General features: G+C 45.6%; 1 protein-coding gene across 3 annotated transcripts in view; it reads left to right on the top strand.

The window, feature by feature from the left end:
- CCNY (cyclin Y) overlaps window positions 1-21,415 on the top strand; it is a 106,513-nt gene extending 85,098 nt beyond the window's left edge. For 2 of the 3 annotated variants that reach the window (XM_043882722.1, XM_043882721.1), the window contains exons 5-10: window positions 8,177-8,212; window positions 9,854-9,911; window positions 10,007-10,126; window positions 14,171-14,355; window positions 17,783-17,945; window positions 18,760-21,415. In XM_043882722.1, the coding sequence (XP_043738657.1) occupies window positions 8,177-8,212; window positions 9,854-9,911; window positions 10,007-10,126; window positions 14,171-14,355; window positions 17,783-17,945; window positions 18,760-18,876 (679 nt within the window). In that variant the 3' untranslated portion in view covers window positions 18,877-21,415. The remainder of the gene's footprint in view (window positions 1-8,176; window positions 8,213-9,853; window positions 9,912-10,006; window positions 10,127-14,170; window positions 14,356-17,782; window positions 17,946-18,759) is intronic. The other variant, XM_043882723.1, reaches the window with a different exon arrangement.
- The last annotated feature ends 1,946 nt before the right edge of the window (window positions 21,416-23,361 follow it).

The following is a 23,361-nucleotide window of genomic DNA, read 5'->3' as shown; positions in this document are numbered from 1 at the left end:
GGCTTCACAGGAGAGTTCTGTCAGACATTTAGAGAAGAGCTAATGCCTATCCTTCTAAAACTCTTGCAAAATATTGCAGAGGAAGGAACACTTCCAAACTCATTCTACAAGGCCACCATCACCCTGATACCAAAACCAGACAAAGACAACACAAAAAGGAAAACCTTATTGCCAAATTCAGACTTAAATTGAAGAAAGTAGGGAAAACCACTAGACCATTCAGGTATGACCTAAATCAAATCCCTTACGATTATACAGTGGAAGTGACAAATAGATTCAAGGGATTAGATTTGATAGAGTTTGACAGAGTGCCTGAAGAACTATGGACAGAGGTTCGTGACATTGTACAGGAGGCAGTGATCAAGACCACCCCCAAGAAAAAGAAATGCATAAAGGCAAAATGGTTGTCTGAGGAGGCCTTACAAATAGCTGTGAAAAGAAGAGAAGTGAAAAGCAAAGGAGAAAAGGAAAGATATACCCATTTGAATGCAGAGTTCCAAAGAATAGCAAGGAGAGATAAGAAAGCCTTCCTCAGTGATCAGTGCAAAAAATAGAGGGAAACAATAGAATGGGAAAGGCTAGAGATCTTTTCCAGAAAATTAGAAATACCTAATTTCTCTTCGAGAAAATTAGATACATCAAGGGAACATTTCATGCAAAGATGGGCTCAATAAAGAATAAAAATGGTATGGACCTAACAGAAGCAGAAGACATTAAGAAGAGGTGGCAAGAATACACAGAAGAACTATACAAAAGAGATCTTCAAGGCCCAGATAATCACGATGGTGTGATCACTCACCTAGATCCATACATCCTGGAATGTGAAGTCGAGTGGGCCTTAGGAAACATCATTACGAACAAAGCTAGTGGAGGTGATGGAATTCCAGTTGAGCTACTTCAAATCCTAAAAGATGATGCTGTTACAGTGGTGCAATCAGTATGCCAGCAAATTTGGAAAACTCAGCAGTGGCCACAGGACTGGAAAAGGGCAGTTTTCATTCTAATCCCAAAGAAAGGCGATGCCAAAGAATGTTCAACCTACCACACAATTGCACTCATCTCACACGCTAGCAAAGTAATTCTCAAAATTCTCCAAGCCAGGCTTCAACAGTACATGAACCAAGAACTTCCAGATGTTCAAGCTGGATTTAGAAAAGGCAGAGGAACCAGAGATCAAATTGCCAACATCTATTGGATCATTGAAAAAGAGAGAGTTCCAGAAAAACATCTATTTCTGCTTTATTGACTATGCCAAAGCCTTTGACTGTATGAATCACAACAAACTGTTGAAAATTCTGAAAGAGATGGGAATACCAGACCACCTGACCTGCCTCTTGAGAAACCTGTATGCAGGTCAGGAAGCAACAGTTAGAACTGGACATGGAACAACAGACAGGTTCCAAATGGGAAAAGGAGTACGTCAAGGCTGTATATTGTCACCCTGCTTATTTCACTTTTATGCAGAGTACATCATGAGAAACACTGGGCTGGAAGAAGCACAAGCTGGAATCAGGATTGCTGGGAGAAATATCAATAACATCAGATATGCAGATGACACCACCCTTATCACAGAAAGAAAAGAAGAAATAAAGATCCTCTTGATGAAAGTGAAAAAGAGTGAAAAAGTTGACTTAAAGCTCAGCATTCAGAAAACTAAGATCATGGCGTCTGGTTCCATCACTTCATGGCAAATAGTTGGGGAAACAATGAAACAGTGGCAGAGGTTAGTTTTTTGGGCTCCAGAATCACTGCAGATGGTGACTGCAGCCATGAAATTAAAAGACGCTTGCTCCTTGGAAGAAAAGTTATGACCAACCCAGACAGCATATTAAAAAGCAGAGACATTACTTTGCCAACAAAGGTCTGTCTAGTCAAGGCTATGGTTTTTCCAGTGGTCATTTATGGATGTGAGAGTTGGACTATAAAGTTGAGCACTGAAGAATTGATGCTTTTGAACTGTGGTGTTGGAAAAAACTCTTGAGAGTCACTTGGACTGCAAGGAGATCCAACCAGTCCATCCTAAAGGAAATCAATCAGTCCTGAATATTCACTGGAAGGACTAATGTTGAAGCTGAAACTCCAATACTTTGGCCACTTGATGCGAAGAACTGACTCATTTGAAAAGACCCTGATGCTGGGAAAGGTTGAAGGCGGGAGGAGAAGGGGACAACAGAGGATGAGATAGTTGGATGGCATCACCGACTCAATGGACATGAGTTTGAGTAAACTCCAGGAGTTGGTGATGGACAGGGAGGCCTGGCATGCTGCAGTCCATGGGGTCACAAAGAGTCGGACACAACTAAGCAACTCATCTGAACTTAAGGAGACAAAAGAATTGTACACAAAAAATTATAAGACACTAATGAAAGAAATCAAAGATGACATTAAACAGATGGAGAGATATTCCATGTTCCTGGGTAGGAAGAATCAATATTGTGAAAATGGCTATACTACCAAACACAGTCTACAGATTCAGTGTGATCCCTGTCAAATTACCAATGCCATTTTTCACAGAACTAGAACAAAAGATTTCACAATTCATATGAAAACACAAAAGACCCCAAATAGCCAAAGCAGTCTTGAGAAAGAAGAATGGAGCTGGTGGAATCAACCTTCCTGACTTCAGATTATACCACAAAGCTACAGTCATCAAGACAGTATGGTACTGTCACAAAAACAGAAATATACACCAATGGAACAAGATAGAAAGTGCAGAAATAAACCCATGCACCTATGGGTACCTTATTTTTGACAAAGGAGGCAAGAATATACAATGGAGCAGACAGCTTCTTCAATAAATGGTGCTGAAGAAACTAGAGAACTACATGTAAAAGAATGAAAATAGAACACTTCCTAACACCATACACAAAGATAAACTCAAAATGGATTAAAGACCTAAATTTAAGACCAGAAACTATAAAAGCCCTTAGAGGAAAACAGGCAGATGACATAAGTTTTCAAAGCAAGATCCTATGTGACTCACCTCCTAGAGTAATGGAAATAAAAACAAAAGTAAACAAGTGGGACCTGACTAAACTTAAAAGCTTTTGCACAGCAAAGGAAACACTAAGCAAGCTGAAAAGACAACCCTCAGAATGTTGTCTGGGGTAAAAGCAAATGAAACAAATGACAAAGGATTACTTTCTGAAATGTACAAGCAGCTCATACAACTCAATACCAGAAAAACAAGCAACCCAATCAAAGTGGGAAAAAGACCTAAACAGGCATTTCTCCACAGAAGACATATAGATGACTAACAAACATGAAAAAGATGCTCAGCATAGCTCTTTTATTAGAGAAATGCAAATCAAAACTAAAATGAGATATCACCTTACACCAGTCAGAATGGCCATCGTTAAAAAGTCTGCAAACAATAAATGCTGGAGAAGGGTGTGGAGAAAAGGGAACCCCTTGCTCTGTTGGTGGGAATATAATAAATTGATTCAGCTACTATGGAGGACAGTATGGAGATTCCTTTAAAAATTAGGAATAAAACCACCATATGACCCAGAATCCCACTCCTAGGCATATATACCCTGAGGAAACCAAAATTTAAAGACACATGTATCCCATTATTCACTGCAACACTATTGGAATAGCTAGAACATGGAAGTAACCTAGATGTCCATCGACCGATGAATGGATGAAGAAGTTGTGGTGCAGATACACAATGGAATATTACTCAGCTATAAAAAGGAACGCCTTTGAGTCAGTTCTAATGAGGTGGATGAACCTAGAACCTGTTATACAGAGTGAAGTAAGTCAGAAAGAAAAAGATAAATATTGTATTCTAATGCATATATATGGAATCTAGAAAAATGGTACTGAAGAATTTACTTACAGGGCAGCAGTGGAGAGATAGACATAGAGAATAGACTTGTGGACATTGGGAGAGGGGAAGAGAGGGTGAGATGGATGGAAAAGAGTAACATGGAAACTTACATACCATATGTAAAATAGACAGCCAACGGGAATTTGCTGTGTGGCTCAGGAAACTCTGACAGGGGCTCTGTATCAACCTAGAGGGGTGGGATGGGAGGGAGAGGGGAGGGAGGCTCAAAAGGGAGGGGAGATATGTATAACTTTGGCTGATTCATGTTGGGATTTGACAGAAAACAGGAAAATTCTGTAAAGCAAGTATCCTTCAATAAAAAATAAATAAATGCCAAAAAAAAAAAAAGGAAGAGAAGCTGGAAAGCTGGACCAGTGGTGAAGGTTGAGTGTCAAGAGGAAGAGTCCAGTGTGGACGCTGTGGCTTCCCGGGACACCACCCAGATTTGAGATGCTTTTAGTCAGTAGCTTATTTGTTTTAAAATGTGCCCTGTTTTTAAAAATGTCCATTTTGGATCTGAGAGCTTGGCAGGGTGAACCCTAACTGTAGACATACCATCAGAATCCTTCCCTGTAAATCCGGTATGTCACACATGACTTGGTGATGGTCATTTTGAGAGGTGTTAGCGGACCTGGGTGACTTTAGCCAAGGCCTTTGCCCACACAAGGGGAACAGGAAGAGGGGCAGGGTGTGCGAGGTGTGAATGCCCTCCTGTTCTGAAATTCAGCCTAATCTTGTCCCACACTTGCCAAGGCCCCTGTGGCCTCCTCCCCCAAGATGTTAAAATTGATACAAACTCACTAATCAGTCATTCAGCGTCCTATGGGCAGAGTGGGCATTCTTGGGCTGAACTCACCTTCTGTTAACCACATTTGACCTTTGAGAAAAGCTCTGGGTTCTAACAAGTGCTTTGTAAGCTAATTTTAGAAGAAAACCCTCTGGGGAGTTCCCCGGTGGCCTACTGGTCAGGATTCTGGGCTTTTCATGGCTGTGACCTAGGTTCAATCCCTGGTTGGTGCAGCCAGAAAAAAGAGTAAAGTTACAAAAAGACCCAAATGGAAATCCAGGAACTGAAAGGTACTGTGAAATAAAATTCATATTTAAAAAAAAAAGAAAAGAAAACTCTTTTGTAAACTGGGGATTGCCCAAAGAGCAAACGTATTTGCACATTCTGATTAGGGAATGGGTGGAGGGTTGAACGGCCAAAGAGAAGCAAATGTGTGACAGGTTTGCACACAATTCTGTGTTCATTGTTTTCACAGGCATTGATATCTTCCCTGAGAACTTGATTTTTCCCATCTTTCCCCTGAGTGCTGATAGCTATGGTAAGAATTCAGAGTTTGCTATCCACCCCGGTGCCCCTGTAACCACCCCAGGCCCCCAGTTGTGTACAGGCATGGGGCTGGTGCTCAGAGGACGGGTGCAGGTGGTGAGGAGCTGTTCGCAGCTGCGCACGCCATGAATGGCCCCTGGCCTCAGGGTCGGAGCAGCTTCGTACACCTTCCAGAACCCGGCACTTCTGACCTAGCTCTAGGTTAGGGTGCTAGCCGTCAGAAATGGGTTTTGTTTTCCTGGGCAAGAACATAGCATCTCTTCCTTCCAGGCTCCCCTTTCCTCCTGGCTCTGCAACTAGGGCAGTTGCACCAGCCCTCTGGTCTGCCTGTCCTGGGAGACCTCACCAGTTCTGAGGACGTGGCAGAGTGGCCAGGCCTCCCAAGCTGGCCATTGCGAGTGAAGCCTGGGATTGATTCCGTTTCCAGCTGGCCAGGGTTTGCCTCCAAGAGTTGCTTACTTCTTTCACGGTGACCCGCTGAACTGGCTGGTGGAGCTGGACCACATGTGCATCCTCAGCTTGGTTTTCTCACTTTCGGGGTTTGACCTTGAGTGGACATTGGCCTTCCGAGCATCCCTGTGTTTCACGGGGGTGTGAGTCATGAGAACATCCAACCTGGCTTTCGGCTCTGGAGATATGGGAGATAGTAGTAATCTGGGGCCCTGAGACTCCCTCCACAGAGGCCGGAAGACCTCCAGAGGTGGAATCATTCATAGGACAATAACAGCTACTAATAGTAACTTTCATTTGAGAACTATATATTTGAGATCATGCTTTTATTTACTTCATTTGATTGTAATAACCACTCTGTGATGCAGGTTGAATTGTCCAAGGAAGTGAATGCTCTGAGGGGTGGATGAACTCTAACTGATGAAGGAGCCAGGTTTTGAGCCCAGCTAGTCTGACTTCAGTCCAGTGATGTTTTTCCTATGATGGGGAAAGCAGGGACCATATTTTTTCCTCAGCCAATTAAAGCAATTAAAGTAATCACTTTACCAAACCCAATCATATGAAACATTCAATTTAATCATCACAGCGTGACTTTTAAATGAATAAAACAGCATCTCTTCCTTTTTTCCAGAGGCAGCGTTATAGACTGAAAGGGCACAAATCCATTATATGTCAGAAATCATGACATCTGATATATTTACCTGAATTTTCTCATTTATAAAATAGAATCGGTAACATTTATTATTTCCCATGGCAGGGCTTTTTAGGTACATGTCAAGGCACTTTGAAAACTGTACTATTATTTTTTAAACTTTTGAAGTCCCTTCACTCCAATTACAATTCCTTCATCAGCTTAGACACTTTTCAGGATGTTAGGAGAACAAATATATTACACTTGCTCAGGAATACTTTCCACACTTAACTAAAATCTCTTGAATTCATAGATCCAGAAAGAGAGATTTGGGAGAACATGCTCTCTTTGGGCAGAGTGAGATGAGCTGCTGTTGTGTCAGGGCGTGGGTGAACATCTGGGCCGCTCGGAGTCCAGCGTGCCTGCCCGGGCTCTAAGTGGGCAACTCCGAGTGAGGGGAGGTGTCTGGGGCTCAGTCTGCTGGCTCCATGTTGGGGCCCTGGGTGGCAGTTCCTGGGCTCAGAGACCAGAGCACAAGCTGATGCAGCCAGTTAGCTATGTTCTTTAGAAGCTTAAAAAAAAAAAAAAAAATGGCCTCCTCAATAAATTTTAAAACTGTGGAAGGATCTAGACAGGTTACAAAGGAGGAAGTAATAAAAACATTGGGCAGTTCAACCTAAATAACCCTGCCCACTTGATAGGTGATCAAAGAAACTCAGGTTGAAAGCAGTTACCCTTTTTACCCTATCCAGCTGGAGAACATTTTTTCTAAACATTCAAGGTGAGCATTGGTGAAGGTAAAGTGAGACAGACACTGGTGAGGAGGTGTACACTGGTACAGCTTTTCTGCAAAGATATTGGGAGGTATGTTTGGGGGGAGCCTTACAATTATTTATGACCTTGGAGCTCCTGTTTCCAATTACAGGATGTTTTCTTGTGAAAATAGTAAGAGTTGTAGGTCATAGAATGTTTATTTGTGGGAATATTATGGTGTTAATCATAATTGCAAAATACTATAAACAACTTAAATGTTCAAGAACAGGGAAATAGTTAATAAATTATTCAACAGTATGGTGGAATATGGAATATAGTCAGCCATTTAAAGTTGTATATTTGAGTAATATTTTAATGATAAGAAACATGTTAATGAGGATGAAAGTGGGATGCCAGCCTGCTTGCTTACACACATAATTTATAGGTAACTAGGAATAGATGTCTCTGTATCTCAAGCTGGTCGTAATCATCTTTGGGCAGAGGAATTATTTTCTGTATACTTTTATTTTCCAAAATTTTCTAAATATGAATATATCTTTTTATAATCAGAGAAACGGTACTTGAAGAAAATTCAGGGGATGGGAATGTCTTCATTAAATTCTTTTAAAATGTAAAATGAAATTTTAAGGTATTAAAGTATAAGGTATTACAAATAAGAGGTAAGTACCATTTCAGCAGATGAATGAATAAGTTAGGCAGACTGCCAAGAGGTTATTGATTTTAAGAGAAAAAATGATAAACCACTGTGGGTAATATTCACATTTTTCCGGCAGTTATAAAGAAACCACTGATTTTCTAAAATAGCAGGTGCTGAATTGGGAGAACTCTAGAGAAGTTTTATTTCATCACTTAATTTTTACATAATGACTGTATTATAAAGTGAGGAAACTTAAAATTTCAGATAGAGAAATTTATTTCTGAATATCACAAAATTTTGGTGTTTATGGAAAAGATTTAATAACTGCTGGGTATAAATACCTGATTGATTTACTTTGAAGAGTGCATATTCCTAATCAGCATTCTGAATTAAATGGGGGCTGTTCAGATGGATCGTTTTACTTAAGTTTTAAATATTTATGATCAGACTGATGCCAGAGAAAATACAGCATCTTGAATATGCTTATGAAACACTGAACTCCTGCATTTTATTTTACAGTGTAGCTCTCGCAATATATTACCACATCAAAAACAGGTATGTGGATTTTGTTTAATTTTGTGCTGAAACCATCACACATTATCTGCTGTGACATTTTTCCTATTGCGTTCTAGTTGCCTCAACCTTTGAGTTTTGTATTCTTATCTCACTTTCATAGAATCTGTAAAGGTTAGGGTTATCCACACCTCCCAGAGAATTACTGAAGTGCTTCTGAGTCAGAGGAAACCAAATGAAGTCAGCAAAAGAGAACAGAGTTTCTTGACAGTATTCACCTCCTCTTGACTTTATTTTCTGTGTCATTCACTTAAACATTCTGTCTTTTATAAGATATTTTAACAAGTTTCTGTGTGCAGCTTTCACATGAAAAAGAAGTTTATAGTTTCAATTCAGTAGAAACAGTTTTGTTGTAAAGTTAGTCATAAACTCTTTTAAGGTGGCAGAAATCCTCTCTGATGGGAGACATTTCAGTTAATTTTAGAAGTGAATTGAAACCCGGAATCATGGAAAAATCATATAAGAAGTTACCTGTTCTGCCAGTTCTCTTTCGTCTTTTTGCAGACAGTAAGTCATAGAGCAGACACTGTGGTGTGTGCCACGAGGGTGCATGTCAGAGACAGATCTGCAGCTTCTAATAATTGCGAGCCTAACTGATGTTGGAATGTTACATGCTGTTACCAGAGCAGCGGTTTCCAAAGAAATTTTTTAGACTACACTCAAATGACATAAGCTTGGTGGAAGCAGAGCCGTCACTAGCGGGGTGTGGCCCCCCGAGCCCAGCGCCCCCTCTGTCTGTGTTCACAGAGGGAGCTGCCCCTTTAATGGGCCTGTGCAGGTACCGCTTGGTGACAGCCAGGTACACTTTTCTACACGCCCCCTGTTGTTTCTCAGTATTGAGTCGTGGGGCTTCCCTGATGGCTCAGTGGTAAAGAATCCGCCTGCCAGTGCAGGAGACACAGGTTTGATCCCTGATCCAGGACGATTTCGCATGCTGCAGAGCGGCTAAGCGCATGCGCCACAACTACTGAGCCTGTGCTCTGGAGCCCAGGAGCCGCCACCGCTGAGCACATGAGCCGTCACTGCTGAAGCCCATGTGCCGAGAGGCTGTGCTCTGCCACGAGACGCCCCAGCACAGCAGCTAGAGAAAACCCCATGCAGCAGCGAAGACCCAGCACAGCCAAAGGAAAATACATAAACTTTATTAGTTATTTTTTAAAAGTATAGTCGTGAAGCCCCTCATTAGTGAAGTGGTTAAGCCTCATGCTATGAGAATTTCAGACTAATCTCCAGGACATACGGCGTGTTCATTCTTATCCTCAGACTTCTTTTGTGTTGACCACAACATAGTGATGGTTTAAACAGATCCGTCAAACTTTGCTCAGAAACAAGATGTTAAAGAAATTTAGATTTGGTGCATTTGAAAACTCAAGAAATGAAAATCTTTGATTTTTACTTTATTAAATGGGGTTCATAATCTTTATTTTATGGACTATTCGAAAGTGATTAAGTATTGTCCCCAAGAAAAACAGATTATAATTCATGAAGTAATCAGTAGCATCTCTTAACAGTACTGCCTCTGTTTCTTGAAATAACAGTTGAATCAGAACATATTTTGTTTTCATTTTGACTGGCACTCTGTTACAGAAGGGAAACTCCATTTTCTGTTACTTTCCTCCCCAGGGACCCAGATGGAAGGATGCTCTTGGATATTTTCGATGAAAACCTTCACCCTCTCTCGGTAACGCTCCCCTTGGGCCCCAGGGTGTGGTCCAGCCATGTTTCTGTGGCAGGTCCTGTGGGGCGGCTAGTCATTGAGAATGTCTCCCTCCCCAGAAATCCGAAGTGCCACCAGATTACGACAAACACAACCCGGAGCAGAAGCAGATCTACCGGTTTGTGCGGACGCTGTTCAGTGCCGCTCAGCTGACTGCAGAGTGTGCCATCGTCACCCTGGTGAGTGCCCGCAGGGTGACGTGGCCACGAGCGGGGTGCAGGCGGGGATGTCCACTGCAGACTGGGAGCCCAGCGCCACCTCGGGGTTGTCTTTTATCCAGAGTAGCCACTGGATCTCCCAAAAGAGGGTGTGTGGTCTGTTCCGCAGGCCCACCTAACGCCCCTTGTCAGATCACACTCAGAAGCAGGAACGCTGAAACGACCCAAGCAGGTGAGTGGGACCCAGGGCCCACAGCGCTGAGAAGGACCAAGGCCGCCTCAGTGATGTCCAGGTTTCTGGACTGCTGTAACTGCTGTCTTGTCTTCTGTGATTTTTGTGTAAATATATGTCTGTAAGATACTCAGAGACAGGATGGACATAATATGCACATTGACTCAAGTTAAGAACCTGTAGCCTTACTTAGATTCTTAAAACCTTAGGGACAGATGATTTAGCTCCGATGTCATTGGGGAAGTAGCTTTGACAGCAGCCGCTGTCACTGACCTTTCACACTGTGAACCACTCAGATAAGAAATGGGCTCCGCCAGGGCGTGGGCTGCCCCGTGGCCTGTTGCAGGTCCCTGAGAAGAGGCCCTGTGGTGTGACGACGAGTGTGAGGACCATCCACATCTCCACCACACTGAGAGCCCCGTGTTCTCAGCTGACGGCACAGTGACCTGTTTGCTTGTGCATTCCTTCTCTCGTGGAACTTGCCCCCTGACAGGTGAACAGACACCCAGCGAGTCTTCCTCCGGCTATGTGGCGGCTGATAGACCCTGAGGTCATGACTGAGAAGCATATTTATGGCTCAGCTTTGTTCCTCCAAAGGATGTCAGATCCTCAAAAAACACCCTCCAGGCGGCAGGGTTGACATTTTGATGAAGGGAGATAGTGACAAAGGGGGAAGAAGGGGAAGAAAATCAGATAATGAGTACTTAAATTGACGCCCTAAGGAAAGATTTATTTTGAAGCTCCTGCTCCAAGATGCAATGTGGTGGGGTTTTTTACCTTCCATTCTGAAGAAAATGGTGACTTGACTTTGCCCTGTAGCACCTTCGAGTTTGGATTTATCAGTGTGAAGAAGCTTCGTGTCCTGTGAAAGACGTAGTTTCTGCAGAGACTTCTGTTAAGGATGTGTAGAGTGTGTTCCCCTGTCTCCGAGCAGACGTGGGTGGTTAGTTTGTCTTGGGAGTGCTGTGGGAGTGGTGTGTGTTTGTCAGTCGTGGGAGCTGCTGAAATCTTCCCTTGTCCTGGGACAAGGTGGCTGGGGCTTATCGGGAGATGAGCGTCTCTAGCTACAGCTGGCGGTGGGCAGCGTCAGGGGCCCTCCTAACAGGCACAGCTCTGCAGACTGATTTTTGATCCTCCAGGGTCTGCTTGGTTGGCCCAGGCAGCCAACTGTGTGTTCCGAGTGAGCCCTGTGTGTGATGGTCCCACCCGTCTCTCCAGGTTTGCAACAACCCTTCACAGCAGGTCTGGGCTAGAGCTGGCGGGCTGCATCCCTCTCTGCCTTTCTCCTGGGCCTTCCCTTGGTGGCCTGGCCCGTTGCCCGGGGGAGGCAGGGAGGACCGCAGTTAGGTCTGCCCCGCTGCCCGCCTGTGGGAGGCAGGGCCGTCAGCCACTTGCTGCTGCGTGTGACCGGGAGCACCAGGCTTGCCAGCCCAGCTGGTTCCCCCCGGCGCCCTTGAGGACTGTCACTCGGCCCCAAAGTGCCTCTCAGGCCGATGCTCTGGTGAAGAGGCCACCTGTGGAATCTATCCATTCTGACCCCAGAGACCCCCTTTTTAGGGCACATTAGTGATTTCTACCGAGGTCAGAAGTGTTGTTCAGATACAGTCCAGTGAGGAATCCAGCTTCCTCAAATATTAGCAAATAGGAAGCGCTGGGGAAGCCCACAGTCAGCTCAGCTGTGGGTAAGAGTCTACAGTGAATGAACCCAGTGCTGCTGTCTGTGATGGACAGGGAAACCCAGCATCCTCGGAAGTGTGGCCCCGTGTACCCTGGAGTCTGTGAGTTTGCACTTTCTCCCTCCCCTCCTCCCCCACACCATGCCTTTGAACAGCTTTATTTTGTACAGTCACCTGAACGCTCTGTAAGTGCTCACTAACCTGTATTTTCTAGAGACTCTCAGGATGGTCCTTCTGATGAAATTAAATCTGAAAATTTAATTGAGCAGCAGTGTCCTATTAGCAATGGTATAGGGAATGGTGTTCAGAAAAAATCAATCGTATATTATTTTACTTGGCAGAAAATTAAAATATCCAAGTGGGAGTTTACTAAAGAAATTATAGCTGACCATTGAATATAGCTTTCTTAGCAAGTTCTGCTAAATTACATGCTATTGTGTGGTGCTTATTATGAATTCCTTCTCCTCAAACATAACATCTGCTTCCCCTCGGTAATGGAGTGTGTTACCATATCTAATTTCTCTAGTTCATCTTAGTGGAATATCAGATGTGATAGATGCCTGTTTCCCTAACATCTTAAATATTACCTAGTGTGCCTATTAATATCTATCTACTGTGGTTAAGTAAGAAGAAAACTGAGTAGCCTTCTTTTTGTACTGAGTCAGTGAGAAGCTATTTCATTGGGGAGCTTGGAGAGATTTACATAGCTCATTTATATAAAAAAAATAGCGTCTTAGGGATCTGGTTGAAGAGTGTTGATAATGATTGTTTCAAAAAATCTGGAGTTAGATCCAGCCTCAGTTTTCTGCTCTTAGTACAGTTTTGTGGCACGTTTTTAAAAATTCTTTTCTTGGTGGAATGAGAAGAGTTAGTCATCAACCTTTGTAACATACATAGTCTGGGCTCCTGAGGTCGGTGTCCAATTAAAATTCCACTCGGCCTGGCCTGGATCTCTCACTGAAGAATTTCAGTTTTCACACAAAAATAATGATCTAAAACATTAGCTTACTCTTCCTGCACCTTGATTGTAATAAATGCCATTAAAAACTAAAATATGAACAATGGAAAAGATGATTGAACTCTGCTGAGTGACCTACTTTTTTTCACCAGTGGTTGTCACAGCCCAGTGGTATTCTGTCCCTGAGAGACATTTGGAGTGCCCCGAAGGTCCGTAGAGTACGGTTGGCAGGCACGTGTCATGACCTCAGAGGCCTCTGTGAAGGCCTCTCAGATGTTCTGTGCTAAGCACCCCTGAGTGGGCTCTTCCCCGTGCGGTCTCCTCTGACCCCCCATTCCCCGCGCACCTGTCTCTCAATCCAGGGCCTGAGTTTCCCACCTGCCTCTGACCGCGGCTCCTTCCTGAATGCCATTGCTGTGGGCATCTCATCCACTCAGGCCTCCCTAGACCTGCTCTCCTGTAGCCGCATTCCACACCCAGAGCTCGTCCTCCCCGCAGCGTCCTGTGTCCCTGAGGCCAGCACGCGGGGGCCACTCCCTGACCCAGCCCCATGCTGGATGCTGGGCACACGGTGGGAGTGAGGCCCAGATGTGGTCCTCAGGGGACTGTGGCTTCCTTGGGGGAGAGACCGGAGGAGGGCAGCTGCTCTGCCAGGGGAGAAATGCAGCCACGGACCAGGGTGGGGCAGTAAGGTGGACGTGATAGCTTCCTGTTTGATCACCAGGGCCTCTTGGCAGCTCATTGGGTATGGCTATTTTGTCTTTGTAGTTACATTGGTAGTTTCTTTCTCATGATTTTTGTCTTTCATACTGTGCCCCTCATCCGGTCTGAGTACCTGGTATCTGAGATCAGCCATAAAAATCCTGCTTTTTAAGATGGAAAGAATTGACTTTTCATTAGTAAAGCAGTGGAAGCAGAGTGAAAACTTTTTAAGCAGAAGAACCATCATTCGCCTGTTTATTGACTTAGCAGACAGTTAGTGCCGACCCCTATCTTAAGAGGCAGAGAGCGCCTGTTGAGCGGCAGAGGCAGACAAGCTGGTGGCCCCACTCAGCCTCCCTGGGGCTTCCTTGCCTGGGCCGCCGTTCACAGACCGCAGGCCGCACAGGCTGGCTGTAGAGGCCATCGGGGGGCTGCTGTGGTTTGGGAGGGAGCCCTGACCCTGCCTCTGCCTGTGGTTTAGGGATGAAGGGGGCCAGTGTGCTCGTGTCTTCCAGGTGTACCTGGAACGGCTCCTCACATACGCAGAGATTGACATCTGTCCGGCGAACTGGAAGCGGATTGTTCTGGGGGCCATCCTGCTGGCCTCCAAGGTGTGGGACGACCAGGCGGTGTGGAACGTGGACTACTGCCAGATCCTGAAGGACATCACGGTGGAAGACATGTGAGTGTGGGCAGGGCGGCCCCGTGTGGACGTGCACGGCGTGGAGTGAGTGACCGTGACTGTGTGTCTGTTGTGAGCTGGCCGAGCAAGGACACGGCTGCGGGCAGGATTTACAAAAACCCGTACGTCTCGTCCTGTGGGTCCCAGACAGGTACTGGTTACGCTTCCTGGCTTGTGAGTCTAGTCTCTGAAACCATGTCCCAGGGAACCTTCCTTTACCTTCCTGCTCCCTGTCTGCGGTGGGGTTCATCCCCACAGTGTACCCACTGCAGGCTGGCGACAGGCAGCAGATGGGCTGAAATGCGCCCCGCCGCTTCAGTTTCAGAGAGAGTTTCGCTGCTTTTGTCGCGTGTTGCAAGTTCAGTTGGCTTCACATGAACTCTCCATCTCTCAGGGCCCTCCTGTGTGTCCTGATTGGGCCGCTTCTCTCTCAGGGCACCGTCCTGGGTTCACCTGCAGCCCGGGGTCCGGGGTCCCTGGGGCTGGGTGTACAGGAAGTGGGGTCAGGACGAAAGGAGCTGCTTTGGAAACAATCAGGATGAACTTCTGCATTGCTGACCCAATTCTTACATTTTTCTCATCTTGTTTGTCCGGCGTCCTCGAGGCACCTCTTGCTAGAGGAGGTTCCACTGTGTCCCAGCCCCCATCCGTGTCCCTGGACCCTGTGACCACTGAGTGCTCCTCCCCAGCCTGTCCCCTTCCTCCAGTTGCTGGCTGGCTGGGCATCCCCCTTTTTGCTGCCCTGGGGACACTTGTTTATGTTCTTGTATCTTTTGCCACAGAGCCTTTTCCTACTACAGACCAGTAAGACTCCTTCCTGCATCTGTCATTCTTTATCCTTAAAAAGTAAGAAAAATACGAAGTTTTTGATATCAAGAAAAAGAAAATTTTTAAAAAAATTTTAAGTCTTGATTTTATTTCAAGCGGAAAACAGTTATTAAGAGAATTGTCATCCAGACCATAAGTTGGTCGCTTCCACCTTTTGGCTGCTGTGAGTAACTCTGCTGTAAACGTGAACATGAGTGTGCAAATTCCTGCCTGAAGCCCTGCTCTCTGTTCTTTGGAGTTTGTGCCCAGGAGTGGGATTGCCGCTCAGTAGCTGGTCTTTAAAGTGGGCTCATTTTTCTAGAAAAGTCGATAGGCCATGAGGTGATGAAAACAACTCTCTTTCCTGCATTGGAGAGCCCCATTCAGAAGTTGCTAAGTGGCATCAGTTCAACTGGGTTTCTTTACAGTGATGACCTTCTGAAATGTTTTTTGTTTATTGGCTTGAATTTATTTATTATAAAGTTTTACATCAGAACTATTTACTGGTAATTAGGCTTCCCAGGTGGTGCTAATTAATGGTAAAGAATCCACCTTCCAGTGCAGGAGACGAGAAAGACTCAGGTTCGATGTCCTGCGGAAGATTCCCTGGAGAAGGAAATGGCAGCCCACTCTAGTATTCTTACCTGGAGAATCCCATAGACAAGGAGCCAGGCGGGCTAAAGTTCATGGGGATGCAGAGAGTCAGATACGACTGAGCAACTAAATGCACACACACACACAAACACACACCCTTGAGAGTAGCAAATCCATCAAACTCATTCCCTCTGCATCACTGTTAGTTTTCTGATGATTTATCATATAACAAGCTGTCAGATGTCCCTGGAGGAGGTACTGCTATCGTTTGGAAATTCAAAGTTGGGGAATTATTTTTATTTTCTAAATACTGCCCAAGTTTGAAAACACAGCCACTCTAAAATCTTTATTTTCCCCCAAAACTTAAGCAGGAACATTTAAAAAATAAATATTCAGAAAGGCTGTTTTTCCCTTAAGGAACCTGGGGAAACTGCCACCTTGTTGGAAACCAGATTCCTCTCAACTTTAATCCTGGTTATACCCTCAACAAAAGGCAGTGGTGTCTAGATACCATCTGGGGTGGGAATAGCTTCCTGGCTCTCCCACTGGTTTTCTTCCTGGCATTGGAGCATGGGGTCTGCAGTTGCACCACTTGGCCACTAGGTGGCAGTGTGTCCACAGGCAGCTCCCAAGTCTTGTTAAGATCCTACCTGGATTCTTGTATTTCACAGGATGATCTCCTAAGTCTGACTTAAAGCAGGCATAAATAAAAGTCATTAGAAGTGTAAATTTTGACATAACATATACATTTGGGGCTTAACTCCTTTCTCAAAGCTGCATGGAAGCAGCCCCTCTGATTAGATGAACTGAATTCAGTGTCTTGGTCTTTCCCTCCAAAGCACTCAGGCCTTTGATAACAACTTGCTGAGGTTTCTCAGCAGCCTGGGAGCTGCTGTCAGGGAACCAGCCACTACTGCCTCCCAGACTTAGCTCAGCTGTCACTTCCAGGAAGCTTTCCCTGATTCCTCCACCCAGGCTGAGCTTGGTCCGCTCCATTCAATAATTAATAACAGTAATTATTGAGCACCAGCTGTGTGTCAGGTGCTGTGCTGGGGCCAGGCGGCAGTCAGATGTCAGGATTTCTGGCTCGGAGGAGAGGAGAAGGGGAGACTGTGATAAAGGACAGAAGTGAGTCCAGAGTGCTGCCCCGGGGGGTGGCCTAGAGCTGAGAGTCTGGCCCAGGACCAGTGCTGACAGACAGACCTGTCCCTGAGGATGCTTCTCCCCCGGCAGTGACTACCAAGAGGTAGGCCTGCTGATGGGGGACATTTTACAGTGTGTTCTGGCCTTCATCCAGCTATAAGTGGGTTGGCTCCTTTATGGACCAGGCGCTGTTATCCAGGTTTTCAGCAGGAGGGCAGGCTCAGCAGCAGGAGCATATTAGAGATGCATGTTCTTGGACCCACCCAGACCTGTCAAATCAGATGGGGTGGCCCAGCTGTGGGTCCTCACAGACCCTGCAGGTGATGGGTTAGGGTTAGGGTCAGGGTGGGTGGCTGGGTGCATGCTGAGACTGGTGGTCTCCTCCCTCCTCTCTCATGGTCCTGAGGAAGCTGCTCATCGCTTCCCCACCTTTCCCTCCCAGCAAGGTGATCCTCTGGGTCTCAGAGGCCTGTCCTCTAGGCAGAGTCCAATCTCACTGGACTCTGTTTGACAGCTTCTAACTGTGTCTTCTGCCCCCTGTTTGATGGCTCCTGCGGTGAGGTGAGGCCGGAGCCTGCTGCATGCGTATGTGTGTGCACACACACGTGCACTTGGTCTCAGTGTTGGGGTCACCCTGAAGCACTTCCTGGTACTGATCATCCCAGTTCATCAGGCCTCATCCTTCCCGGCACTGGATCAGATGGGCTTGGCTTTTATTGCCGATTTGGTGGTGAGATGGCAACTCTGCGTCCAAGCAGGCTGCTGGAGAGATGGCTCTTCTCCCTGGAGGGTGCGGTCTTGTGGCCTCTGTGTCCGGCAGCCTGCCTGGGCCATCCACGGTGGGGACAGTGGCCGAGCTGTGCATTTCTGTCTTCCTCTGCAGGAACGAGCTAGAGCGACAGTTCCTTGAATTGCTCCAGTTCAACATCAACGTTCCTTCCAGTGTTTATGCCAAGTATTATTTTGATCTTCGTTCTCTGGCGGAAGCCAACAACCTGAGCTTCCCCTTGGAGCCCCTGAGCAGAGAGAGGGCCCACAAGCTGGAGGTAAGAGGCGCCGGCGTCCCGCGCGTGCGCTCCTGCGGCAGAGCTCTGTGCTCAGGCCGGTTCCTGCCACTGCCAGTCATCGTAAAATAAGGGCCAGATGACCTGGATTGCATTGGTACAACCTCATACCAATAACCGTCTCAGTACTGGTTTTTATTTAATGTGCATTGATTCTGTTTTTTAAATCAAATAAGTTTTTTAAAGCCCCTGTTTTAAACCAGCATGCACTTTTATAAGGGAAAAGATACCAGATGACCCTATGATTGGCAGTCCATAAAGGTTTGAGTCTGCTTTTATTTTTTTTATTTTTTTAATTTATTAGTTGGAGGCTAATTACTTTACAGTATTGTAGTGGGTTTTGTCATACATTGACATGAATCAGCCATGGATTTACATGTATTCCCCATCCCGATCCCTCCTCCCACCTCCCTCTCTACCCAATCCCTCTGAGTCTTCCCAGTGCACCAGGCCCGAGCACTTGCTTTTGTTTTTCATTTTTTAAAGTGTTTTCTCCACAGCCTAGTCAGAGCTCCAGCCAGCCGGGTTGGTCTTGACCTGGGTTTAGGGCCGTCATTGTGAAGCTGTGACACTGTGTCTTAGGTACAGCTCGGCTTTGCACTTGCACTGGGCTCTTCCCACCTGACTTTTGGCGGCTGCAGGTGTGGGGAGGAGAAGGCTCACAGGTCAGAGCCGTCTTCCAGGGGAGGCGCGGGGCCCTCAGCACCTTCATCCCGAGCGTCCTCAGTGTCGAGGATGGAGGTGTGGCCAGGGTGCCGGCCCGGGGCTGATCTGAGTGTCTCTCTCTGCCCCTCAGGCCATCTCCCGCCTCTGCGAGGACAAGTACAAGGACCTGCGAAGACCCGCGAGGAAGCGGTCAGCGAGTGCTGACAATCTGACTCTGCCCAGGTGGTCCCCGGCCATCATCTCCTAACCGTGGGCGTCCCTGCCGGAGGCCGTGCCATCCCTCAGTTTCTCCTTTAGTTCGAGAAAAGACAGACGTGGGGTGGTTTTGTTTTGTTTCCTCTCCTTTTCTTTTTAATTCATAGCTCCGCCAGGCTGCCTTGATGAGCGCCTCCAGGCTGCGTGCACATGCAGCAGGGCTCCGAGGACATGAAGTCGGTGCCATGGGATCCCATCCATGCCTTCCCAGCCCCGGGTCAGCGCTTCCTTCGTGGAGGAAAAAGACTCTAACCCTGGAGGAGGCAGGGAAGGGACGGGAAGTCGCATAGAGGCAGGGAGAGCGGCTTGACCTGGTTCCTAAGTCCCCGTCGGTCAGTAACCGAACCAACCCGACAGGAGAGCCCGGCGTAGGTGACAAAGTTGGATGCGCATTAAAGGCGCGCGCCGCGTTCACCACCCCACCCGGATCAGTATGTCCCGTTAAGACTTCTTGCATTCCTTCTTGCTGCTTCTCGGGGATTTGGGGGGGATTTTTGTTTGTTTTATTCTGTTTTGGTTTTGGTCCCACAGAGCAGAGAATATAGTTTGTACCCACCATGGCACAGACATCCAAATAAATAGCACTGGCTGTTTCTCTCTGCACCACTCCTGCGAGCTGTCTTCTGAGCTTTCTTGCTCTCCAGGGGGAGCACTTGTCACGTCTCTGCGCACCTTTATCCTAGACGGTTTTCTCCACAGTGGCGGAATCAACTTGACTGTAGTGCTGAACCAGACGACTCCCTTCCCCCAGCTCCTCCCCCAGGAACATTCTAGATCACTTGGGTGCTTGTGCCTTCTGATCCTGCGGTGGTCTCTCTCTCTGCCTGCCCCAAGGGGCAGCCCCGTCCTCGCCCTGCCCACCCCACTCCTCTACTTCCACGTCCATTGTGCAAGCAATATTCCTCTCAACTTTTATATGTTTACTTCAAATCAAAGTTAGTCTATTTGTATAAAAATTTTTTAAAAATCTAAAATTAAAAAAAAAAAGGGGGTGGGGGTGGGTATTCACATGGAAGATCACTGAAGGGCAAAATGTTCCTATTTACTGAGGTATTTTTCACAGAATGATTGAATAAAAAACTCGACTTGCATTTTCATTGTGGGTGCTTAGTGAAGTTATATGAAACTAAAACTGTGAAGGTTTATGCGTCATTAATTATGACCATCTTTTTTCATTTCTGACTATTCTTCATTTCCTTATGGGCTAGATGAAAAGCTTTTATAGCAAGGAAAATTAAGGGTTAATGACAGAACCTCACAGTTAAGTGTAAGAATCTGGGTCAGTGAAGCATACAGTGCTTTGGGGTTTGCACATTTTCACGGGTTACAATAACAGAGGTTTCTAAGTTTTTCCTTCATCAGGTCTTTGAGGCAAATGGCAGTAGATAAATCTGTGTTTTACCACCCTCTTGTGTGAGCTTGGAAAACTCTGGAATCTTATGTTATTTGTCTTGTGCCCTGAGCTCATACACCTGCTCCCCAGACATGCCTGCCCTGAGGAGACATGCTTCGTCAGTGGGAGGGACTCAGAAGCACCCAAGCAGCCCAAGAACACGAAGCCCAGTGCTAGTCAGATGGCCCTGAGGTTTGTAGCATGTGTAAACCCAACTGTGTGGGCCAGAAACACTGTCAGATTCTTTCTGGCTTAAACTTTCAAAAGCAAACAAGCGGAATATGAAAAGTTAATTATCTTTCCATTGTAACTGTGTGTCAATATACTCCATATGGGTTCCAAAATCAGCTGCTCTCTTCAAGTAAGATTTGGATTTAGAACATGAAATAGAGACCCCCCAAAATGTAGAAAATACCATTTTATATTCCCTAAACTATATAGCTTAAAAAGGGACATATTTTCTTAGCCGACTATGAATACCTCTCAAATAAATTAGTTCCTCCCATGTAGAGTATGTTACTTTACCGATCCATTTCAGGAAAGAGGTTTTGCTGCCTTTCAAGCAGACATCTTATTTTTATCCCTTTTATTTGAATGAGAGATTTGAAAATTGAATTATGTAAATAGTTCAATGCATCTGCTATTATTTTGTGGAGTTTATTAAACTACTTTAAAAAATTGTATAGTCTATTTATTGTATGTATGTACATACAGTCTGCTAACTTAAAGTGGATTCCGTAAAACCTGACTCAGTCTTGTTTAGACTATTGAATATTGTTTTAGCCTTGTGCACTGGATTCTACCTCTGTATAGGAAAATTTTCCATATTCCTGAGCATCAATCTGTATTAATTGGTTATGTTTCTTGCACTAAGGATTTTTAAAACTCTGCTGTAAGTGTAGATTTCAGTTTTACTTTTGCAGAATGGTTCCCTTGACATGAAGATAATTTAGGTTGGGTTTATTTTTCTACATGATGAAGAAGACATTACGTTCTCTGGTTTGTTCTAAGTTTGCAAAAAAAAAAAAAAAAAAGCCCGACAACACCCAATACAGTACCTATTGATAAATCATGGTGATGTAATTTGTTTGCAAGGTGGTTCATGCCCTACAATTAAAGCCGAATTGCTATTTAGGAATACATTGTCTTAGTGTAGTTTTTGAACGGGCAGTTTTCATCATTAATGAAGGGTGAAGAAAACCACACAATTTAATGCCTTTAAGTTTAGATTTGACTTAAGGTCATTTGGGAGAATAAGTATGCCAATGAACTTTCCCTTTTTGTTTTACCCTTTTTTTTCTTTTAAACTGGGAAAAGGCAAAAAAGTCAGGGATTTAAAACCAACTGGAGCGCAAGATGGGAGGTCCTGCCAAGATCCCAGACATCGCTGTGCCTTAAATGCACCCGCTGGGGCCGTCACCTGGCCCCTCTCCCGGGTGGCCCACCCACACCACCCCCAAGCTGCTCCTCTTGGTCTTTGGCAAGACCATCTCCGCCCCGGGCTTTCCCTTGGGTCTGGGGGTTTAGATGCTTGGGCCGAGCTGCAGAGCAGAATTTGCGGAGTGAGTGATTTTGATCCTTCCAGGCTACTTTTGGTAACCTCTCACCTGGGGCCATATTTACAGCTTTGAAAATTTTAAACAATTCCTGGTTCATTGTAGGTACTTACTAAGTGTTAAATAAACAGACCAAATAGTGCTTGCCTTCTTGCTGCTTTTTTTGAATATGACATTGAGATAGAATTGAACCGGTTTTGAGGATGCTGAGTGAACCAGTTCTTTTCTACATGATGAAAAGCAGTGGAGAGTATTATGGGTTCTGTAGGTGTTAAGTGATCCTCAGAAGGACTGGATCTTCTTCATCCACTTTGACTTCACTAGAATCAAACATCTCAAGACTCCCAGTGGGTGGACTGTGGCAACACAGGCTGTCTGAAAGGCCAGCCACAGGAGCCCTTCCCTGCCCTTGTTGAAAAAGAGAAGGAAGTAGGGAACATACCCTCAAGTGAAATGGGAACAGGATACTGAAGGATTAATTTGGAACTCATATTTTAAGCTCTGTGAATTACAAGGAAGGCCCCGCACACAACTGCCTTCGGTTCATGACTGGAGGGTCCTGAACGCCAAGCCTTCCTAGCCCCACTGCACTGGAAACAAATCGTCCTGCAGGGGCCAGCGGCCCCGTCCGCAGTAGGGAGGTGAGCAGGGGCTTGCAGTCACCAAGCTGCTAGACTCAGACTAGAGTGGGGTAGCAGCTTCCTTCCACTTCTTCCTGGTAGGTTTCTCACTAACTTTGCATGTCTGGAGCTGCTCAAGTTCAGTTGTGTCATTTTCCATAAGAAATGTTCATCTCTGCTTTGAAAGGGTCATGGGAGGCGTTGTCTGCATCGCTGTGAGTCTGGGCCGTGGGTCAGACTGGGTGGTCCTGGTGCCCACAATGCCCATCATAGGTCTTTGCAGGAAGAATTGTGGAGGAGCCTGTGTCCTTTAGGGACTTGGTCTGGGTAGAGAACTTTATTCCTTAAAGAGCTTTGTTTAAATAGAATGCAGGATAAAAGAATGGCATTCCAAAACAACTGCCATTATGGGCAAAAATATTAAATGTAACTAGAACTTAGGCATAACATTTATATTAATGTCATTCATTTATATTGTAACAGAACATCGGGTTTCAGTCTGCCCAAAGTTAACTTGTGTGACCTTGGACAGGTTCCATCACCTTCTGGATCACTCAGCAAACTTCACTGGCAAGAGATTGACTTGCTCGTGTTTTCTCCACCTGTCTCACGCTTTTGCTAAACTCACACTGCTCAGCCATCCTTGCATTACAATTGCTGGATGCTGCTCTGTGTGTATGTAGGAAGGCTGGACCCACTGAAAGACAAGTCCAAGCTCATCTGTGAGTTTCCCCAGGGAAATCAGTTGTCCCTTTCAGGGCCAGGGTGGAAGAAGGGTGGGCATCAGCAGATAGGGCCGTTCTTAGGAGGAGGATGTGGGTATCTAGAATTCAGCTGCTGTCCCTCCTCCCCAGCTTTGCCCTAATGCAACTGAATCCTCAGCTTGTCCAGTTGGGTTTTACTGGACC

Source organism: Cervus elaphus, chromosome 23, assembly GCF_910594005.1.
Source record: "Cervus elaphus chromosome 23, mCerEla1.1, whole genome shotgun sequence".
Lineage (NCBI taxonomy): Eukaryota > Metazoa > Chordata > Mammalia > Artiodactyla > Cervidae > Cervus > Cervus elaphus.
The sequence above is the reverse complement of the archived record's forward strand: the minus strand, read 5'-3'. Positions and strand labels throughout refer to the sequence as shown.